The sequence below is a fragment of the Zingiber officinale genome, chromosome 3B (genome assembly GCF_018446385.1).
Source record: "Zingiber officinale cultivar Zhangliang chromosome 3B, Zo_v1.1, whole genome shotgun sequence".
NCBI classification, from domain to species: domain Eukaryota; kingdom Viridiplantae; phylum Streptophyta; class Magnoliopsida; order Zingiberales; family Zingiberaceae; genus Zingiber; species Zingiber officinale.
In genome coordinates this window covers 7,064,831-7,085,117 of record NC_055991.1, presented here as the reverse complement: position 1 = coordinate 7,085,117, position 20,287 = coordinate 7,064,831, and the positions used below count along the sequence as shown (strand labels likewise).

At 35.1% G+C, this 20,287-nt stretch overlaps 1 protein-coding gene across 2 annotated transcripts; it reads left to right on the top strand.

Annotated features, from left to right (window-relative positions):
* Positions 1 to 8,229: 8,229 nt before the first annotated feature.
* Positions 8,230 to 19,405, top strand: LOC122055727 (chitin elicitor receptor kinase 1-like). Of its 2 annotated transcripts, XM_042617301.1 has the most exons (13): positions 8,230 to 8,332; positions 8,469 to 9,164; positions 10,983 to 11,016; positions 11,096 to 11,100; positions 11,242 to 11,373; positions 12,993 to 13,183; positions 14,140 to 14,229; positions 17,507 to 17,600; positions 17,707 to 17,861; positions 17,930 to 18,018; positions 18,194 to 18,332; positions 18,439 to 18,537; positions 19,030 to 19,405. In XM_042617301.1, exons 2-13 carry the CDS (start codon positions 8,543 to 8,545, stop codon positions 19,189 to 19,191), a joined length of 1,812 nt encoding a protein of 603 aa, XP_042473235.1. In that variant the 5' UTR covers positions 8,230 to 8,332; positions 8,469 to 8,542; the 3' UTR covers positions 19,192 to 19,405. The 2 variants fall into 2 exon arrangements, with proteins under 2 accessions (XP_042473235.1, XP_042473236.1); XM_042617302.1 differs by lacking the exon at positions 8,230 to 8,332 and having other exon boundaries at positions 8,394 to 9,164; positions 12,996 to 13,183.
* The last annotated feature ends 882 nt before the right edge of the window (positions 19,406 to 20,287 follow it).

Below are 20,287 nucleotides of genomic sequence, written 5' to 3'. Positions count from 1 at the left end.
TTTAAAAAATAAACGAAAGCATTTATGAGAGTAAAATGAAAATTGTGAATTAAAGTTATTAATGATAACATAGCACCATCACATAAGGCTTAGTCAGAGAAGGTTCTACATCTCTAAGAGCCATGCAAAAATATTATATTTTTAAATATTTTTAAAAATATATATAAAAATAAAAGTTACCTTTTTATTATTAAAATAACATTTTATTTATTAAAAACTATTTTTATTAAAACTATTTTTATTAATGAGATAAAATTATGATATCATCAAGCTGTCCATATTATCAGTCCCACAATAAAATACAGATAAATAAATTATGAAATATTTTATTCTAATAAAATAATGTTATTATAATTACTATGACATAAAATAAAATTAATCAAAATTGATCCAAATTAATATACATGGAATAAACTCTTCAACCATTTAGTTAAAATAATTTAAAATTAATCAAAATTGATATTGGATATACATTGGGATATAGTTTTGAAAAGGACACCCTAGTGAAAACACTAGTAAAGGTGCCCTTTTATTTTATTTTTTAAAATAATATTTAATAAAAATGACATTTACTTACAATGTTGTGGAGCATTTTCATTTGTTTTATAATTTAAAATATTAGTTTAATAAAGTTGTTATTTTCAATTAAGCAAAATTAATATAAAATAATGGTATTGTTATAGTAGCTAACAAGTAATTGATGCATGACACATCATAGTAGCTACTTGTTAATTTCTACACAGTTGATCAAAATCATATAATGTTCAGTTGAAATGTAATAGATGTCATGAAGTCTCTTTTAATTTGTCTCATTTATTGAAATATTATTTTAACTAAATTATCGCACTCTAATAAGTAAAATCAACATAAAATAATGACACTAGAAGGGGTGAATAGACGACTTACAATTAAAATTGAAATTTCTCTTGCTAACTTGCTAGTAAAGACATGCTGATTTATTAAAAACAATTAACATAAAAAGAATAGTAAACAAATAAAGATTTTACTTGGTTATAACCTAAATGGTTGTTAATTTAAGGTAATTTAAAAGTACACTAATTAACTCTTTCAACAAAGGTCAAAACAGATAAACCCCTTATAGTAGTTGAAAGTTCAAAAAAAAATTATAGAAAATAAGTACATATGTATTTTTTATAACTGACTTTAGGATGCTATTTATAGGTCATTAGTTGAAGTGACTATTTGCTGACATGACACATCGACCTCGAGCACTTGGAGGTGCCTCTAGTTGGATAAGTTTCATCCTTATCATAGCCAACATCTTTCTAATTTTGGCGGATTGAAAGTGTTGGGACCAAGGAGAGTTACAAGGAGAGGGGGGTGAATAGCTTTTCTCGCTTCGATGAAAATGAATTGCAGCGGAATACTTAAAATGAAGAACTCTTCAATGCTAATACGAGAATTTACTTGGTATACATCTTCTCGAGATGACTAATCCGAGGATTCAGCTCTCTCTCACACATACATTATGAAAGAGCTCATTCTTGGAAATAATCCGGAGGCGAAGAAGCCTCGTACAAGCTCAAGAACAATAATATAACTCAAAATAAGGAAACAAATGCAAATGCAAATCGAAACATGACTTAGCACTTTGAACCTTGATTTGATTGAGCTTTTCTTGCCTTGGAATGCCTCTTGAAGGTGGGAAATGCAATGGCACTTATCTTCCCCAAATCTCAAGAACTGGCGTCAAAAGCTCTGTGGAGAACGGTCACGAAAAACCCTTTTCTAGGGTTACCTCAGTCGTCTTAATCGCTTAAGCTTCTCCTTAAACGATTATCACATCAGCAACCTGCTCAGAACCTGTATAACGACTCTTTTTTCAAAGCTAATTGAATGGTGAGTCTTTCCAATCGATTCAGAGAGTCTTAATCGATTACCAAATCAATTCCGCAACTCTCTATTTACTAAAAAAAAAAATCTTAATCGATTAGCCCAATTGATTAAGTCTTCTTAATTGATTCCCTCTTCTCATGACAAAGCACTTTGTAATCGATTAGAAGTGGCTGAAAATTAGGGTTGAATTGATTGGGTCAATCGATTCAACTTTATTTTTAACAAATTCCTCTTTCATGAATCTCTTGGCCCTAATCAATTAGGCTCTCCCCAATTGATTCATGCTCTTTTTATGTTCTCTCAAGAACCTCCTGTTAGATCGAGTCGCACGTGAGAGGGGATGAATCACATGGTTTTGAAAAACTCATTCTTTTTGATTTTGAAAAATAAAATACACGCAGTGGAAGACACGAAAATTTAAAAGAAAACACAAGTAAGAATTCAGAATCAGACACGGTCGGTTTACTTGGTTTGAAGCCTTCGATGACTCCTACTCCAAGACCCAGGTCCCGCAGATCTATCAATGGGTAATTCACTAAAATACATCTTTCGATACCTCCGGAAGAGGGAATTGAATACAAAGGAATTCGGAACAAGTGAAACACACTGCACTTATCCCTTTGTAGTAATTAAGTACACAAATGAAAAAAGATTACCAACCACTCTTTCAATAGGGTCGGCTTGAGCTCGGTGTTTGGTCGGCTTCTTAGCAATATACGAGTGTGGCAGTGTTGCAGCAGAGTTGTAGCAGAAAGCCGGAGCGTTCAAAAGTCCAATCGGAAGCGCAGATGATCGTATGAGTGTTGTATATTGAAGCTTGGTTGAGTCCCCCTTATAAAGGGTGTAGAAGGCGCCTTCAATATGACAAACTCTATAATGACTTTGCTGCGCCTTATCTGTGACGAGGTCCAAAACTAATCTTGCGGAATGCACCTTCAAAGAATTAAATGCGCCTTCTATGAATAGTGCCAATGCACCTTCCACTTATTGAAGGCGCCTTCAAGCAGTGGAAGGCGCCTTCCACTGCTTGAAGGCGCCTTCCATCCTCTGGAAAGCGCCTCGGGTATTATTCATCCAAGATTTTTTTCGTTCTTCTTGTCCAACAGAGTGTGTTAGTCTAATAAATCAAATAATAACCTGCAAGACAAGTGTTGGCGTAATAATACTGAGTAGTAATTAGACTTTGTCTCCCTAAAACCAGGATCTAGTCAAGGTTTCAGTTTAAGGATCTGAAATGGTCCTAAACCGGATCGACGCCTACTGTCCCTCAACTGAGGCATGTCCTCACTGAGTCACTCTTCTCTAGTAACTTACCTTTACTTACCAACTTGCAGTCGGTTTGACTAGCCTCTTGACCCACCAGATTTTCATGTCAGTTGTCAGGTCAACAAACCCAGCTGGACTTCTGTCGGTTATCCACCGGACTTCTTGCCCGATGTCAGGTCAGCTCATTGACCTATCTAGACTTCACACCAGCTATCTGGTTCCACAGATCTAGCTGGATTTCAGTCTGATGTCAGGTCCTTCAGACCAGTCAACTCCTGCACATTTGATAGAAAGGTTAGACACACACTACATCTAACTTTAACATATTTGTCATACATCAAAATCAGATTATTAATGCAACCTACACCAACACCTCCTAATCGATTAACTTAGGGTCAATCGATTGTCCAACCCTAACTTGTTTAATCCAAGTCTAGGGTTCTCTTATCCAATCTTCGGTCAACTGTGACCTATTGAGACTTCTCCACCAAGTATTCAGTCAATTCTTTGACTCACTTGGACTTTTCTCCTCGTGCCAAATGTTTGATCCTCAATGACCCATTTGAACTTCCAAATATCAGGTGTCTGATTAACCTTTGACCCACCTGGACTTTTCTTCTCGTGTCAAGTGTCCAGTCCTCCATAAACCACTTGGACTTCGAAACACTAGGTGTCCGATCAACTTTTAACCCACCTAGATTTTCTAATGTTTGACTTCACTCACTAGAACTTTTTCCCACCTAGCTTCAATCACTAGGATTTTTCCACTTGGCTTCACTCACCAGGGTTTTCTCACTGTCTAGCTTCACTCACCAAGACTTTCCAATTACCTTATTTCACTCACCGGGACTTTTCATCTGTCTGGCTTCACTCACCAGGACTTCCTAATTGTCTGACTTCACTCACTAGGACTTTCCATCTGCCTGACTTTATTTACTAAGACTTTCTTCATTGCCCGACTTCATTCATTAAGACTTCTCACACCAAGTGTCCGATCATCCATAACTCACTTAGTTTTTCTTCTTTTGCTAACTATCCCGTTAGTCATGCCCTTGCCTAACCTCTAGTTAGAACTTCCTCAGTCAAGTATCCAATCAACCTTGACTTACTCTGTTAACCATCTCGTCAGTCTTGCCCTTACTTGCCCTTAACCTCCAATTAGGATTTTCCCAGTCAAGTATCTAGTCGACCTTGACCTACTTGACTACTCTCTCATATCAAACTGATCAACTTTTGACCAGTGGAAAATTGCACCAATAATCTTTCAAATGGATAATTACACTTGCAATCTTCATATATTGTCAAACATTAAAACTTAAGCTTGAGTCAAATTGGTCAACTTTGACTTAGGGACAATTGTATCAACAATCTCCCTCCTTTTGATATTTAATAATACATTTTAAGTTAGGATAACCCATATTAGCCCAACTCCAACTGTATCCCATGCTCGAAGCATGAATGTGAGTTTCTAACTTAAATCCTACATTTTCTCCCCTTTGACAAACATCAAAAACCATTTCCCTTAAGAGCCAATTTTGTCAAAGTAACTCAATAAAAGTCTCATACCCTTCGTTTTATCCTATATTCACCCTTGAGTATATATTGTATGTTCACCCTAGAGCATTCATTCGTTTTAATGAAGATTTCCAATTTTTCATTAAAAAAACATCTAAATCATGCTTTTATAGAGAAACTCCCCCTCAAAACATGTTCTAAACTTCTATCATTGTACCAATAATAATTTAGAATTCCTAAACCTTTAGGAAATCCAAAATTAAAATTTTGAGGTTCAAAATTTAATTTTGAAACTACATCTCTTCCTAAACTCCAAGTTAGTCTTCCTTAACCATTTCGTTCTTGTTTTCATTAAGAAAATTTCCCTTAAATACTTACAAATATATTTCATAGAGTTAGGGATGGTTAACTTGACTAAACATGACTTAATGGACTAAAATTAGATCATTTCAACCAAAATTAACATTCTTAATCGATTGATTTTAGATACTAATTGATCATAACCTCTCTGAACATATTAAAGTTGAGTTTCAATCAATTACCGTAGTTCTAATCAATTGACCTAATTGATTAGTACCTCTTAATCGATCACTTGATCGATTCCGTGAGCCTTTGTGCTCGCGAAAATTCACTTTAATCGATTGTCCTAATTGATAGGGGTGTGGTAATTAATTGATCTAATCGATTACCATAATTGAATTTCTGATTTCAATTTCAAACTGAATTTCAAAAATACATAAATAATTCTATAAAATTTTAAAAATCATGAAACTTTGGGTAGACATTATTTATGTCATATACTATTAAGGAAAAAATCTATGATAATAACCCTCATTTCTAAAGATTGACACGTAATTAGAAATTATTGAAAACTTCAATGTTTCTTTTAAGTTTGTATCTAACTATTCAATGGTGATTACTATCAATGAATAGTCTTCACTAAGGTTTTCAAAAACTAATTTCCAACCATGATCTTTGGGTTAAATGCATATGACTTGTATACTTATTTTTCTCATAATTGAATAACGCATAATTTATGTGTTTTGATGAAACTAAAACTCAAATAAATGCAATAACTCAATATCTTGAGTTTTATTCATCCTCCTAACATCTCATTTGTATCTATACGCATCAAAATACATACAAGCCAACTTTGCCCTTGTGAGATGTAAATATTGGTTTTTCCTAATTTAAGGGATCATACATTTTTAACTAGGTATTTAAAATTTTGATTATCCACTTAGGATGTCATTTGATAATTAATGTCATTATCCTTAATTATAAAAAATTTAAATAATGCATGAAAATGTTCATGATATACATCATATGCATACTTTCAAAAAATGCACTCTAAATATATCATAAATGAAATGATATATATATGAGATGTATCAAAAATATCATGACATTTTTCATAATGAAGTATGAATATTAAATATGATGTCATAATAGCATGACATGTGATAGGGTCAGTAAAGCATGATAATTTAGTATAAATAAGAATACCTAGACGTTTATCTAAGTTTTGTCCTTGACCCATTTTTACTAAGCTAAGCATAATTTGACCTAAAAGCCCCCCTTTTCATTAAATATGCTAAAATCCCAACTTAGCACATTTTACCTTCTATCCTAATTATATTAATTTAATTAAACTCAATTCCTCAAATATTTTAATTGATACATTTACTCTTCAAGAGTAAAAATCAAAATTTTATTTTCAAAGTGTCACAACACCTTGAAAATGCCTTTAGATGCCAACTTTTTCGTGGTTAGGTTAACTACCTTTCTAATTAGGACTGACATCCTTTAAACTCATCTAGGGTGTAGAGAATACACTCTCAGCAATCCAAAATCTATTGATGTTCCTTAGGTGTTCTAGGTACTTACTAGGGATCATTTCCCTAGAAACCTTCATAATGACTTTCCTAAACTTTTTTAAAGTCTTAGTCACACTAGTCTCCTCAAAGTCAACTTTAGGGATAACTTTCCTTGTAACTTTGACTTGACTTCTATACATAGAGTTGATTCCATAGCTAAATGGAACTCTATGATAAGAAGGTATATCCTTCTTGCATTAAGTTTGTATTCCAAACCCCTACAACCATTTGATGGATCTTGTCTATTTTAACCTAGATTTTTGTTCTTAGATCCTTTTCTCCATTTGTCATTTTCTTAAGAGTTCTTTCTAATTTTTCAAGTCTTGACTTTAAGATTTGATTTTCTCTGTTTAAGTACTCAAATTTAGATTTTTCCTTAAATCCTTGGATATTTTTCTTTTTAGGCAAATATCTATTTTTTTAGATTTCTTACCTAAATTATTTTCCACCTTCCTATTCTTAGGTAAGGTAATTCTAGCATGATACACTACATATTTTTCCTTAATCCTATCATACTTCCTATTTTCATGATAAAATAGTATTAAAATGAGAAATATTATTTCTGTGGCAATTTATCAAAAGGTGCACCAAATTTTTTGAATTTACCAAAAGCGTACTATACTTTGGTAATTACCAAAAGATATACTAATTTATTTAATTTTTTCATTCTACCCCCTCTTGCCAACTGCATGCAATCTCAATCTCTCTCTCCCTTCCCTCTCCACTCGTGGAAAGCTAATCTCTCTCAACTATCGATTTATTTGACTCAATTTTTTTTTTTCAAAACATCCCCACCAAGGAAGACAAAAAATAATAATGGATAACATGTTTGAACTCCTTACCACCTAAGAAATCTACAGGATATGAAATGAGTGCAATTGAAGCTCCCTAGGTCAATCAGTGAGTTTCGATCAAAACCCACTAATTGACCTAGAGAGTTCTGATCGCATCTATTTCAGGTTCTATGGATTTTTGAGGTTGCAAGAAGTTCAAATATATTATCCATTGGCTATTTCGGTTTTTCCAAAGGTATTAAAATGATATTGAAAGAATCGGTTGATATCTCATAAACATTAGGCCTGATATAAAATTCCACCTTCGGAGAAATCGAAATAAATAATGAAGGATATATTTGGATTCTTTGCAACCTAAAAAATTCACAAGACCTAAAATGAGCACAATCAAAACTTTTTAGATCGATTAATAGATTTCAACTAAAATCGATCGAAATCCCACGTTGAATTTGATATGATTTCAAATTAACAGAACATAACTTAATTTTATTGATGAACATCAAAATTATCTCAGTGCATCTTATTGTTACGATTTAAATATTAAAATCTAATTCAAAGATATTTTATATAGTCTACTTTAAATGTGACGATCATTAGTTGTTAATAGAAAAAAAGGATGAGCCCTTTTGATTTTTACCTATAAACATATTACATTCATCTAAATTTTTCATAGTTATGATTAGATTTATAATAAAAGTTTAATATTATTTTAGTCTAAAATTATTATATCAATAATTTTGTTTTTAGCCCAATTTAGCAACCGTGTATTTTATGATTTTTTTTCCCCAAAAAATTACTTCACCTCCTCAGTTAGAATTATATTTTGAAAACGACCAGAACCCAACACTATACAATACTTCTTACCCTTTTATAATTGGTGCTGGCCTATGGGGCCCATATGTCCGAGTTCCTGACGGCTACTAATCTACGCTTACCAGTCAAGGCAACTAACTTCGTTTGACGGCCAAAGCAAAGGACGCGCGCCGGCACGAGAAATCCGTTGCCGTGCTCCATCGGACCAAGGTACTGAGTTCCCCCTCTGTAGGTGGCCGTTTCTCATTTGTCAAGTTTAAAATATCTTCAACCGACGACTTCACTTCCGCTGACGACTTTCGTGATTGCGTCTCACGCTCTCTTTCTCTCTGTCCCCGGGAAGCAGCAGCGCAGCATCGTCATGGAAACTCGCTAGGGTTTCCGATCGGCCCTGTTCTCCTCCTCCAGGTACATTCCGAGATGGCGCCTTTTCGCTCGCTAGGATTCATCCTCATCCTCGCCTTCGCCCCTTTCCTTCCCTCGTTGGAATCCGCCTGTCGGAGCGGCTGCGAACTCGCCCTCGGGGCCTACTACGTAACCCCCAACGTCAACGCCAGCTACATCGCACCCCTCTTCGACATCCCCGGCTTCAACGATCTCGGACCTTACAACCCCAGCGTCCGTGACCTCAACAGCATCCTGAGCGGTAACCGACTGCATGTCTTCTTCAGCTGCGATTGCATCAATGGCGAATTTCTGGGCCACAATTTCTCCTACCAAGTCGTCTCGGGGGATACCTACACAAGCATCGCCAGCGACGTGTACGGCAGCCTGACAACGGTGGCTGCGCTTTCCCATTTCAACAGCTTCCCAGAGAATAACGTGCAGGCTGGGGCGAACATCAATGTGATTGTCAATTGCTCTTGTGGAGATAAGGCGGTGTCGAGTGCCTACGGCCTGTTCGAGACTTACCCGATCCACCCGCCGGACAACCTGTCATCCATAGCCGCCGCTTACAACTTCACCTCGCAGGAGGCTTTGCTGCAGAATTATAACCCCGGGTCAAATTTCACTTCCGGAACGGTGTTTATACCAACCACAGGTGAGGCCTTTTCATGTTGGGAGAAAATTGGATTCCGATTTAGACATTTAGTAACTTCGCTCGAGCAAGAAAGTAGGATTTTTTTTAATCATTTTTTTAAAAAATGTTTGCCTAATCGACTTCATCACCTACCCTGCTTCCTACGAGATAGCACTGCATGATTTACTGTCTGAGAGTTTTATTAATGTGATGGAATAAAATCCATGTTTGGTTAGCATGCTCTGAGACTTGAAAAAATTATAAATCTCATGAGGTGGCGGGATTAAAGAACCTATCTAAGAGATGCTATTATGATTATGATTTTTCCGTGACTAGTTAATGAAGCATAATTGTATAAGGTATCAATTAATGGTGTTGGAAATTAAACTAAGTATCTCTACAATATACCTATTTTTTGGATTTGCCAAAATTGTTTTATGAATACTAGGGCATCCCTAAAACTTTTATAGGAATCTTGGATTATATTTCCTAATTTATAGTTAACAAGGCCTAAGATTTTAGGTCCTCTATAATTTCATAGGAGTGGATGAAATTTAGTAAGTTCACTGTTTGAGTACATATCCCTGGTAAAAGTGACAATAATAATATGTACGTGGATTGTCAATCTGTTAAACCTCAACAAGGAACTGACTCAATTAATGGAAACTTCATGACTGTTGAGTGGCATTACTTGATGGGATTGCATGTCTTTAGTACCACAATGTAGAGTTTAAGACTGCTTTAACGTCACTTGCACTGCCTCAAATTGCACACTTATAAATCCAAATTTAGCATATCTAAGTTGCAGAATAATCTTCACCACAAGGCCACATAGTGTAATTTTTGTAACCCTTGGTAAAATAGAACATTCATATAAAAAGAGAACAAAAGCAATTTAATATGGTTCAGTGTAAGCCTACATTCATGAAGTCCATGAATCTAAGTCTATATAATATGAGAGCACTAATATTAGAAAAATAGACAAAATACTTCATTAAGGCGTCTCTTAGGATGAAGAAGGCGAAAACCTTAATTATAGTGTTCCTCATACATAAGAAAAGCTCTCCATGGAAAGAAAGTACATTTTTCTTTAGAAGCCTCTTGGTTTTTAATAATCTCTATATGCTCTTTAAAGCATCTCCTAGGATCCATAATTCTCTTAGATAAGAAATTCACAACCCCCATGTGCATATTCATCACAACCTCAAAAACATGCTAAAAACCACAAGGGTATATGTTGAAATCTTTATCTCCTTAGTAGGACACAAACACACATGAACAAAACAAGAGAAATTTAAGATGGGTAGAATACAACACTATAATATATGAATAATAATACATGAAAAGAGAAAACAATGCCACCTTATACAACCTATATAATGTCCCTCTCGGCTCTTGGTCAACCCTAGACTTCTCTCCGTCATTGGTTCAGAAAAGTGGAAAACCTCACTTCAAGTGCTCTTTATACAACAACAAAGTTCTCCACAAGAAGAAAATTTCTTTTTCTACAGGTCTCTTATTTTCTCACAGCCACCATATGCTCTCAAATGTGCCTCTTAAGCTCCAAAGTCTAGGGTGCTCCGGCAGTAAGAAAATTCACACCCGATTGAGCACATCCGCCAAACATAGGGTTTTCAGTGCACTGGGATATAGCTTATTGGACCCTGTTGGAAATTTGGCTGTTGGAGTAGCTTTTCTTAAACCATACCACTGACTTTAATGAAGTGTAACTGTGTTTCATTTTGTAGATCTGCTTTTCCAGAGTAGCAGGCTCTTATCTTTCTTTGTTCATTTTCATTTCATTATACTGACTACAATATTTGTTACTTGATTTTGCAGACCCAACTGGAAGCTATCGCCCTCTTTCCTCAAGGTAAATATTGATGTTCACCGGTAGTGACTTTCACGGTTCTAAATGTAATCTAATACAAATTTTGCACTATGCTATTCAGTGCAGGTTATAGGTCTTCTTAGCTGTTCTACCTTAAAAGATTTTTTATCTGTGTAGCAGAAGGGTATAAATCTGTCATGGAAAAGTAAATCTCCTTGGATTACTAACTCATGTGGAGGTTTTTGTTGCTGTTGTGAAAATCGACAGGAATTTCTGGGGGTGCTATTGCTGGGATTATTGTAGCTGTAATTGTTGCATTACTATTGGGAATTTGTTTATACATATACCATCGAAGGAGAAAGAAGACAAAGAAAGCCTTGTTCCTGTCACCAACAGAAGGTATCTTATGCTACACGCCCATCATAATTCTATATTGAGACTACATTAGAATTGGAAATTCAGAGTTGTTGGTGTTTTCTACATTTTCAATTTCGTTCAGTTTTTTATGGCAGAACAATGATTTAAAAGAAAAAAGAAAATAAAGGAATGTTTGTTTCACCTTACGCTTACTATGATACTGAAAAAAATCAATTCTTGGTTTATGCATAATATGGCATCATAGAATGTGCTGCCCGAAAGGCTGTTGCCATGTGTCACTATTTGGGGACTTGCATGCAAACAAAATAGGAAATGGATGCGGTCAGGTATGGAATGCCCAATCGTGACAAGATGTCTAACCTATATTTTATATGTACTGAGACATCTACGGCACATTATTGATACATTATAATTTATGTACTGCATACAAAGGAGTATTTATTGGTACTTCTGGACCTCTTGTCAAGATCCCAAATCTACATACCACACAGTTGCATAATGATTAGACAGAGATGCAGCTAATGCAAGCATCGAACTCTCTTTACAAACAATAGTATGTTGTAGAAGTCTGAGAGGTTTTTGACATATGTCATCTGGTTCTGAACTTCTGATCTAATATAAGGATTCTCCTTGTAAACGGCAGTGATGAAGTTCCAAACTGAAGTATCAGAGATTTTTACTGATGAGCATTTTATTGTAAAAACAACGGAAGAAAAGGAATTAGTGATGAAAATAATTTAGCAATAATAGCTGAAACAATAGCTCAAGCACATACTATTTTTTCTTTGCTAGGATCACCAATCAGATACTATCACTTTAGGGCCAGTCCCCTACATTGAGGTAAAAAAGCTAGGGAAAGAAAGTAGGTAATAAAAAAAGTTTGCGGAAATGAATAAAGAAAATTTTCCTTAATTTGTGATTCCTTGGAAGTAAAGAAAGATAGCGGGAAAGTTTAGATTCACAAAATTTATTGTTTAAAAATGTAAAAATTTAATTTATTTATCAGATTTAAAAAATGTTTTTGGTCAGATTTTGACTCTGGTCAAAGTTTGCATAGTATCTCTTTTGCTCGATTTGGGCATGTGCTGCACAAACATTTCCCAGCACATTGCTTCCATTCTGCCAATTTTGCGCTAAGAAAATGGTGGGGAATAGGCATTTCCTGTTACCGATCCTCTGTAAGAAATTGGCTATAAAAGATAAAATCAGTGTTAACTTACTAGAACTAATCAATGTATTTTCCATTTCCATTTAATGGGGATATAAAATTAGTAAGGTTAAAACTAGTGTTAGCGTAGCTAGTTAAGTTGATACTCCAGCCATTATTATAATTAAATATTGTAATCTTAATGGAAGGGCTGAGGCTTATTTGAATCATTATGAGCTTGGTCAGCTTGCCTCAATTGGAAACTTTCTGTCAAATGAATATAGGTGAGATTAGTTTATGTTGGGATTGTGAATGATCACATTTGAATATCCTGAAATTAACTCAGGTCTCTAAATTTTGGATTATCCACCTTGGAAAAACTTTCTAAACTCCTTTGTGATGAAGACCATTAATTCATTATCTCTAACTTTGCTTCAGAGTGTATGGTCATAATACTTTGTTGGTCGCTAACACACCCTTTTTCTTTTTGAAGCAGAAGCTTCAATATACAGTGCAGGAGTTACATCCCGTGTGGATAGTTCCCCATTTGCAGGCATTACTGTTGACAGATCAGTGGAATTCTCTTATGAAGAGCTTGCTAGTGCTACCGATGATTTTGGCCTGACAAATAAAATTGGAGGGGGTGGATTTGGAATTGTTTATTATGCGGAGCTTAGAGGAGAGGTTAGCTGCATGATGCAATTACAATACCATTGAATTTGAACTGCTTTTATCAATGAATCCCCTAGGTTGTGGGGTGACACCCACCAACAAAACCAAGTCAGATTATTTTATTTATACCACTTTATTTGGTTTATTTTTTTTCTATAGCATGGCTACTAGATTCGCTAATGATTATGATAACAAACGCTGGAGGGTGCAGGTACCTGTAGCAAATCTGTTCCTGTATTGGGAGATGCTTATGAGTCTTGAGTATTATTCTCAGGTTTTGTCTAGCTCTTCTTTGGGTCATGTGGTCCTGTAGGATGTACCAGTTGCCCCATGTTCTCATAGAAAGGACTATAAAGGGGCTAATGTGTTTGGGAAGAATATGCCAAGAGGAGGTGTTGGGTCATAATGTCTTTTCTCTGTTCAGATTCAATGAAAAGAGTAGCTATTAGTCACTCAATATCTTTTTTTTTGATAACAAAGCTTTGAGGGATCAACTTTTACTATTTAGAGTAGTTCATTAACTGCTATTTATATGTTTCACTATACCATCAATAGTTGGACTACTGGACCAACCTCCATATAACTTGCAAGGTCAGAGATGTACTCTTTAGTTGTGAGCAGAAACTTCTTGAGGTGGGAATTAGAGATTTCTTGGACTGCTTTTACGTAACAACACTGAATGATTGTCTGATATTCTCATCCATGGAAAGTTTGTGTAATAATGCCTATAGCTTAGGAAATTGAATATGTTAAAGTACTCTGTTAAGGAGTTTTGAAGGAAAAAGGCTACAAGTTGAGTATGGGCTTTGGATTATTAAGAGTGTAATTTGTTATCCAATAAGTTTTTATCTTAAGATCACTTCTCTGTAAGCGCACCTCAAGAATGTTTACTTTTCTTTTCCTCTACTCAATTTATCTTGTTCTTCATTACAGAATCTTTCTCCTAATCTTTGATCTTCCTTCTGCAGAAAGCTGCAATCAAGAAAATGGACATGCAGGCAACTAATGAATTTCTTGCTGAATTGAAAGTCTTAACAAATGTCCATCACTTGAATTTGGTAAGTTTTAAATTATTCTATACAACATGCGTTGACTTACACATTTTGCTTGGCCTTTTTCATCTTCCATTTTCTAGTTCGAGAGTTATTTTTTCACTTGGGGATCCTGATTGTTGCCAAATCTTGCGGAAGTATTTTGATATAAATCAATTTCTGAAATTGGCTTTTATTTTATTCCAATGGTTGGATAAAATTGATATAGCTAGCCCTAAATAGCAGCTGGAAACCTCAGTAGTGTCAGTTGTCATACTTATATGATATCTCATCAAACCAATTGGTTCTAGCTTCATGACTTTTAAAAAATTCTGGATACATCTGAAGCCAATCATATATGAATCCTAGTGATTGACCTGTATGACTAGATTAACCACGTTTAAAAAGTATTTTTACTCAACTACACTTTTCTTATGTTTTTAAATGTTGGAATATGTTTGTTTGCCTGTTTTACCAAGCTGACCTGTCATATTGAACAGGTGAACATTTACCTTATATAGTTTCTCCAGTTATACAGTTGCAACCCTCCAGCAAGTTTTTTCCCTCACCAAGGATTATCTATATGTTTAAGTTTTTATTTTTTTTGGACACAAAAAAAGTTTCTACCGCCCAACCCATGATACTTCCTGTCAACATATTTGAAATAGTTAAGTTACTTGTTATTTGTATTCTATTTTATCCAGCATGTTGCAACGAATACATAATATGGCACCACTCAATAATAGCCTTAGATAACCTCATTGATTAAGTAGAATTTGAAATGCCCCTGTTCCAGTTAATGGCTTATGGTTCACTCCATCTTTTGAAAAAAAATTTAAAAAGAAAAAAGGTGAATTTGGAATGCCCCCACCCTGTATCGTTATTTTTAAATCATGGTAAGCTAAAGACTTGTGTGCATGGTTTGCCAAAGTGAATTGACAAGGAACTTACTAAGTACCTTAGTTTGGTTCGTGGATTGGAATAGACACAAAATAACAATTCTTATGTTAGTAATATGAATCTTATGTAGAATAGATAAGGGATTGTTTTCACAATAATAAATTTCCACCTGAAATATTTTGTTTGACTCGCTCAGCTAGCATGATCTAAGCTAGTCAGGTGCCCTCTTGGCCGATTGACTCATCTAACCTCAGAGGCCTGCTCAACATGAGTGTCCCAATTAATCGGTTTGGCATGACCAATGTGCCTAGCCCTACTAGACCATTGGCATGCCGAACATTATTGGTGTGCTCGACCAAACTGGTTCAGCTAGCATGCTCAACCCACTAGGCTTGTTCAGACTGTCTGACTCTCTTAGTCCATCTTATGCCTCGGCATGCCTGATCACTTTTTTATCACTGTGCTGGTCGACATCCATAGTAGATATTTTTGGAAGGGTTAAATTGAATAAAAATATGTATTGAATAAAATAGAGAAGAAATAATTGTTTTTAAGAATCATAATTCATGAGCTTTAGTATTTTAAGTTTATTTTTGCAATCAAATATTTGAATGTAAATTCTGTGGGAATTCATAGGGAATCATTAAGTTGAGCACATCATTATTTTCCCAAAAGCATATATTTTGGAATTTGATCCCATGTTAGTCTGAGATTGCATACCATTTCTTTATATGTTATAAATTTTTTATATTTAGGACCAAGGTTTAAAATTTCAAGTCGTGTCAGAGTTTTGATTTATGACCGGAATAATATGATTTCAGTACCGTATCGTGTTATACCAAGATGGTTTTGGTACTTTTTTAAATATAAAATATATTAATTAGAAATATTTTTATGAATATTCGATTACTATAGATGTTTATTTTTAATTAGATTTGATATTGTCTTGTGAAATATTTGATCTTTATGGAGTAAAAGTTGATTTAGGGTTAAATGAAGTTCACCAAGTAAATTATGGCATGATTAAGTAGATTTAGATTGGATTGAGTTTGGATTTATTTTGATCAATTTAAAATTAAATTAAATTTATATAAAAAATAATTTAATTTATTAATAATAGTATATTTGATAAGATTAGAAATTTTTTATATTTTTTTTAGCTTTTTCTAATAACTTTTTCATTATTTACCTTGTGGAAGTTGTTTACCTTGTGGAAGCATGAAGGAAAAAAATTAATCTTAGATAAATAGGACAAGGTTGCGACGGACCCCGTGATCCGCCGTGAGCAGAGTCACGTAAGGGCAGTCCTGGGCTATTGCCCATCCCTTATGTGGCTGCACCTTCCTTGACCTTTCATTCATAAATTTTATTAAGTATTAAATTTTTAATAAAATAAATAAATAAATGAATTGAATCGAATCATCAAACACGAAATGAAGATGTTAATTTAAAATTAGATTGGGGTTAAACAAATCCATGGGTAGGTGCGAAGATAAGGTGTATGTTGGTTCAAATCGGGGTTGATTTGGATTTTATTTGGTCAAGTTATGACCAAACAAAGTTTAATTGGTTTAAGTCAGTTCAATTGATTTAACATGAGCAAACACGAAATGAAGATGTTAATTTAAAATTAGATTGAGGTCAAACAAAATCCATGGGTAGGTGCGAAGATAAGGAGTATGTTGATTCAAATCGGGGGTGATTTGGATTTTATTTGGTCAAGTTATGACCAAACCAAGATTAATTGGTTTAAGTCCGTTCAATCGATTTAAAACTGAGTTAAGAAATTTTTGAAAAGATTATTTTTGTCCTCTCTTTTCCTTTTATTATCTCCCAGCACCCTTGCTCCCACCGCTTTAAGGGCAATTCTCGTTTCTTCTTCCTCTTCTCAAGAGCAGCAATCCTCCTCCTTCCATTCCTTTTGTTGTTTTTTAGCCTACCAACAGAAACACTAGTCCTCCTTCCTCTTCAACAAGAGTCATTCTTGTTTTATCGAGACCTTGGAAAAAGAGGATAAGATTTTCATTCTCTTTTCCTTTCATCTTTATAGTTGTTTTATTGAACAATACAATAATATAATGTAGTGATTTTTTAATTTTTTATAATTTTTAAATAATAATATATAATTTATTATATTAATTTCAAGCTCATCCAAATCTTAATTCCTAAATCTGTCCCTGGCTGTGAGGTCGTGGCGGATCTCATGGTTCGACGATGCTGCACAAGTCAGCGGGCGGAATGGTAAATTCTGCCTGTGCTGACCTGCACGAGTCGGCATTTAAAAATTTAAACAATGTTTAGGACTGTTAAAGTGGATAGAATACTTCTGTTTTATAAACTAAATCCTTCACAATCACTTTGTCAAATAATTTAACTTTTTAGAATATGTTGCCATGTTATGCAGGTGCGTTTGATTGGATACTGTACTGAGGTTTCCTTGTTCCTTGTTTACGAGTTCATTGAAAATGGTAACTTAAGTGAGCATTTGCGTGGGCTAGGTAAAGAGTATACTCAAAGCACGAAACCTACCTTGAATTTATTAATTTGAAAAAAAAATCCTTGATGAAGTATCTTCATTGCATATATTTATATATTTTCATGTAGGTAGTCGAGAGCCTTTGCCATGGCTTACAAGGGTACAAATTGCCCTTGATTCAGCCAGGGGTCTGGAGTATATCCACGAGCATACAGTTCCAGTGTATATACATCGTGATATTAAATCACCTAATATTTTGATAAACAAGAACTTCCGAGCAAAGGTAGCCCTTGTTGTTGAGTTGGAAGATAAATGCTCCCGTCAAACGTTGATAATTCACATATTTTGAAGGTTGCAGATTTTGGTTTAGCAAAACTCACTGAAGTAGGTGCATCTTTGCAAACAAGGCTTGTTGGTACATTTGGTTATATGCCTCCAGAGTAAGAAGCATGGAAGCCTTTCTCTACTTTGAGATACATATTTGCTTTCACTATTTTCATCTTTAGGAATGAATGACAGTCTGGTTTTTGTTTTTTATTATCAATTTGACCACATATTCATGTATATAATGTAGAAATAAAATAACTAATTTGCAACGGTTGGTTTCCCTTGTAGATACGCACAGTATGGTGAAGTTTCTCCAAAGGTGGATGTCTATGCATTTGGAGTTGTTCTTTATGAACTTATTTCTGCGAAAGACGCAATTGTGAAAACCGATAGCTCGGCTACAGAATCAAGGGGATTGGTTGCTCTGGTTGTATTCCACTTCCCTAAGCATTTTATCCGTAACATCCATATTTTGATCTTTAGGAAGTTTTAAGAAAAAGTATTTTGTTTACATTTATATCAAAATACTGCAGTTTGATGAGACCCTTGGCAAACCTGATCCAAAGGAAGAACTGAAAAAGCTTGTTGATCCGAGGCTCGGTCAGGACTATCCACTCGACTCTGTTCTTGCGGTGAGGAACTGGCCACTCAAATAGGAGATAATATGAAACCTTCCTTCACCAAACAACTGAAATGTATTATTTTTTATTTTTACCATAGATATATGCTTAAACAGTAGCCAAGTTAAATGGAACCATAGCGCACCTAAATAAATATAACTATGACACCTGCTTACAAGTGGTAAAAACAGACATCGTTAAAATTAATGCAAGAATCAAAACACCTGCCCATTTGTATTTTTTTGAAAAAAAAATGATATAAGCATAAATTAATGTTGCCAGGGATCAAACCCAAGTCTCCTGCATGAATAATAGGCTTACCCAAATACTACAACCTAGGTGACTCCTACTTGTTAGTAGTACAAATAGAATAATAAATTAGAATGCTTTAACATTGGCACAAATAAATTTATCCGCTTTTATTTTAAGCCTCCTTCACAGTGAAGGGATGTAAGCTTTATCTCTTAAACAGTAGGTCATTTATGATCTCTTCACTTATTCTAGATGGCCTGGCTCGCAAAGTGTTGCACTCAAGAAAATCCCCTGCAGAGGCCAAGCATGAGACAAATAGTAGTATCGTTGATGACACTATCTTCGGCGACCGAAGATTGGGACATGGGCACCTTCGCGAACCAATCGCTAGTCAATCTGATGTCAGGAAGATAGGATGCCATCAAGTTCTTTTCCTTGGGTGAGTGTACTTCATCCTCCACTCTTTAAGTCATTATTTTTAATTGTCAACAATAAATTGCTCTGTATAATATTATTATTCATCAGTTGGTCACTAATAAACGTGTAATGTAAAGGAGCTAATGGTGATGTATAAATTTGTTTTCAACTAGTGTTTTGAGATCCAATTCAGTTGAGTCAACAATACCAAGTTTCCTTGTCACAGATCCAATACAGTTGTCTATATTGTAGTTTTATCCACAAGCAAAATGTCAGTGGTGATTATCAGCTATATAGTTGCAGAGCAAATGTTGCTGCATAAACATAATCTTGTAATGCTTGTACTGACAGCCAAAAGCACAAGCTGCGCTATATAAGTAAAATTGAAAGAGCACCTGCTAAGGCCTAAGAAGACATAAGTGGCCAATGTTTGCCTGTAGCTCTTTCACCTATCCAACTACAACAACAACAAGACATGAGTTCCAACCATCTGGGGTTTGACTATATGGAACCATATGTGCAAGAAGAGAACAATCTAAAATCAGTGTCCAGTTGTTCAGTCAAGATAGCAGAAAGTAAGGAATGCCTTTTATACCTCAAGCCTCTTCTCCCAATCTGAACCATAAAAACCACTTAATATGTAGCCTGCCTTCATCCACAACGCTGCAAGTAGAAACAAAGATTCAGCTCCACAAACACAGAACAAAACATCAATAAGAAATTGAAGAAGAAAAGGTCACATCAACTTAAATATTCTCAGTATGTGACACAGTATCATACCATTGTCCTCCTGACCTTGTTTAAATCACCACAAGCAAACCTTGCACGCATCAGCCAAGCCAGCGACGCAATTGAGGGCTTCACGTCCTCCATGTCCCAAGCAGCACTCATCAATTCAAATATTTGTCCTTGGATACCCTAGCAGACTAACCATCCCAGCTTACAAAAACTCGCCGGAGGGTAGATCTATTCAAAGAAGGTGCCTCGGAGGCTGAGACCTCGGGGACAAAATTTCTAACTTCTCTCCTTTACCTCCCGATAAGAGATCACCGGAATCAATGGATGGAGCCAGAGACGGAGCCGAAGGTGATGA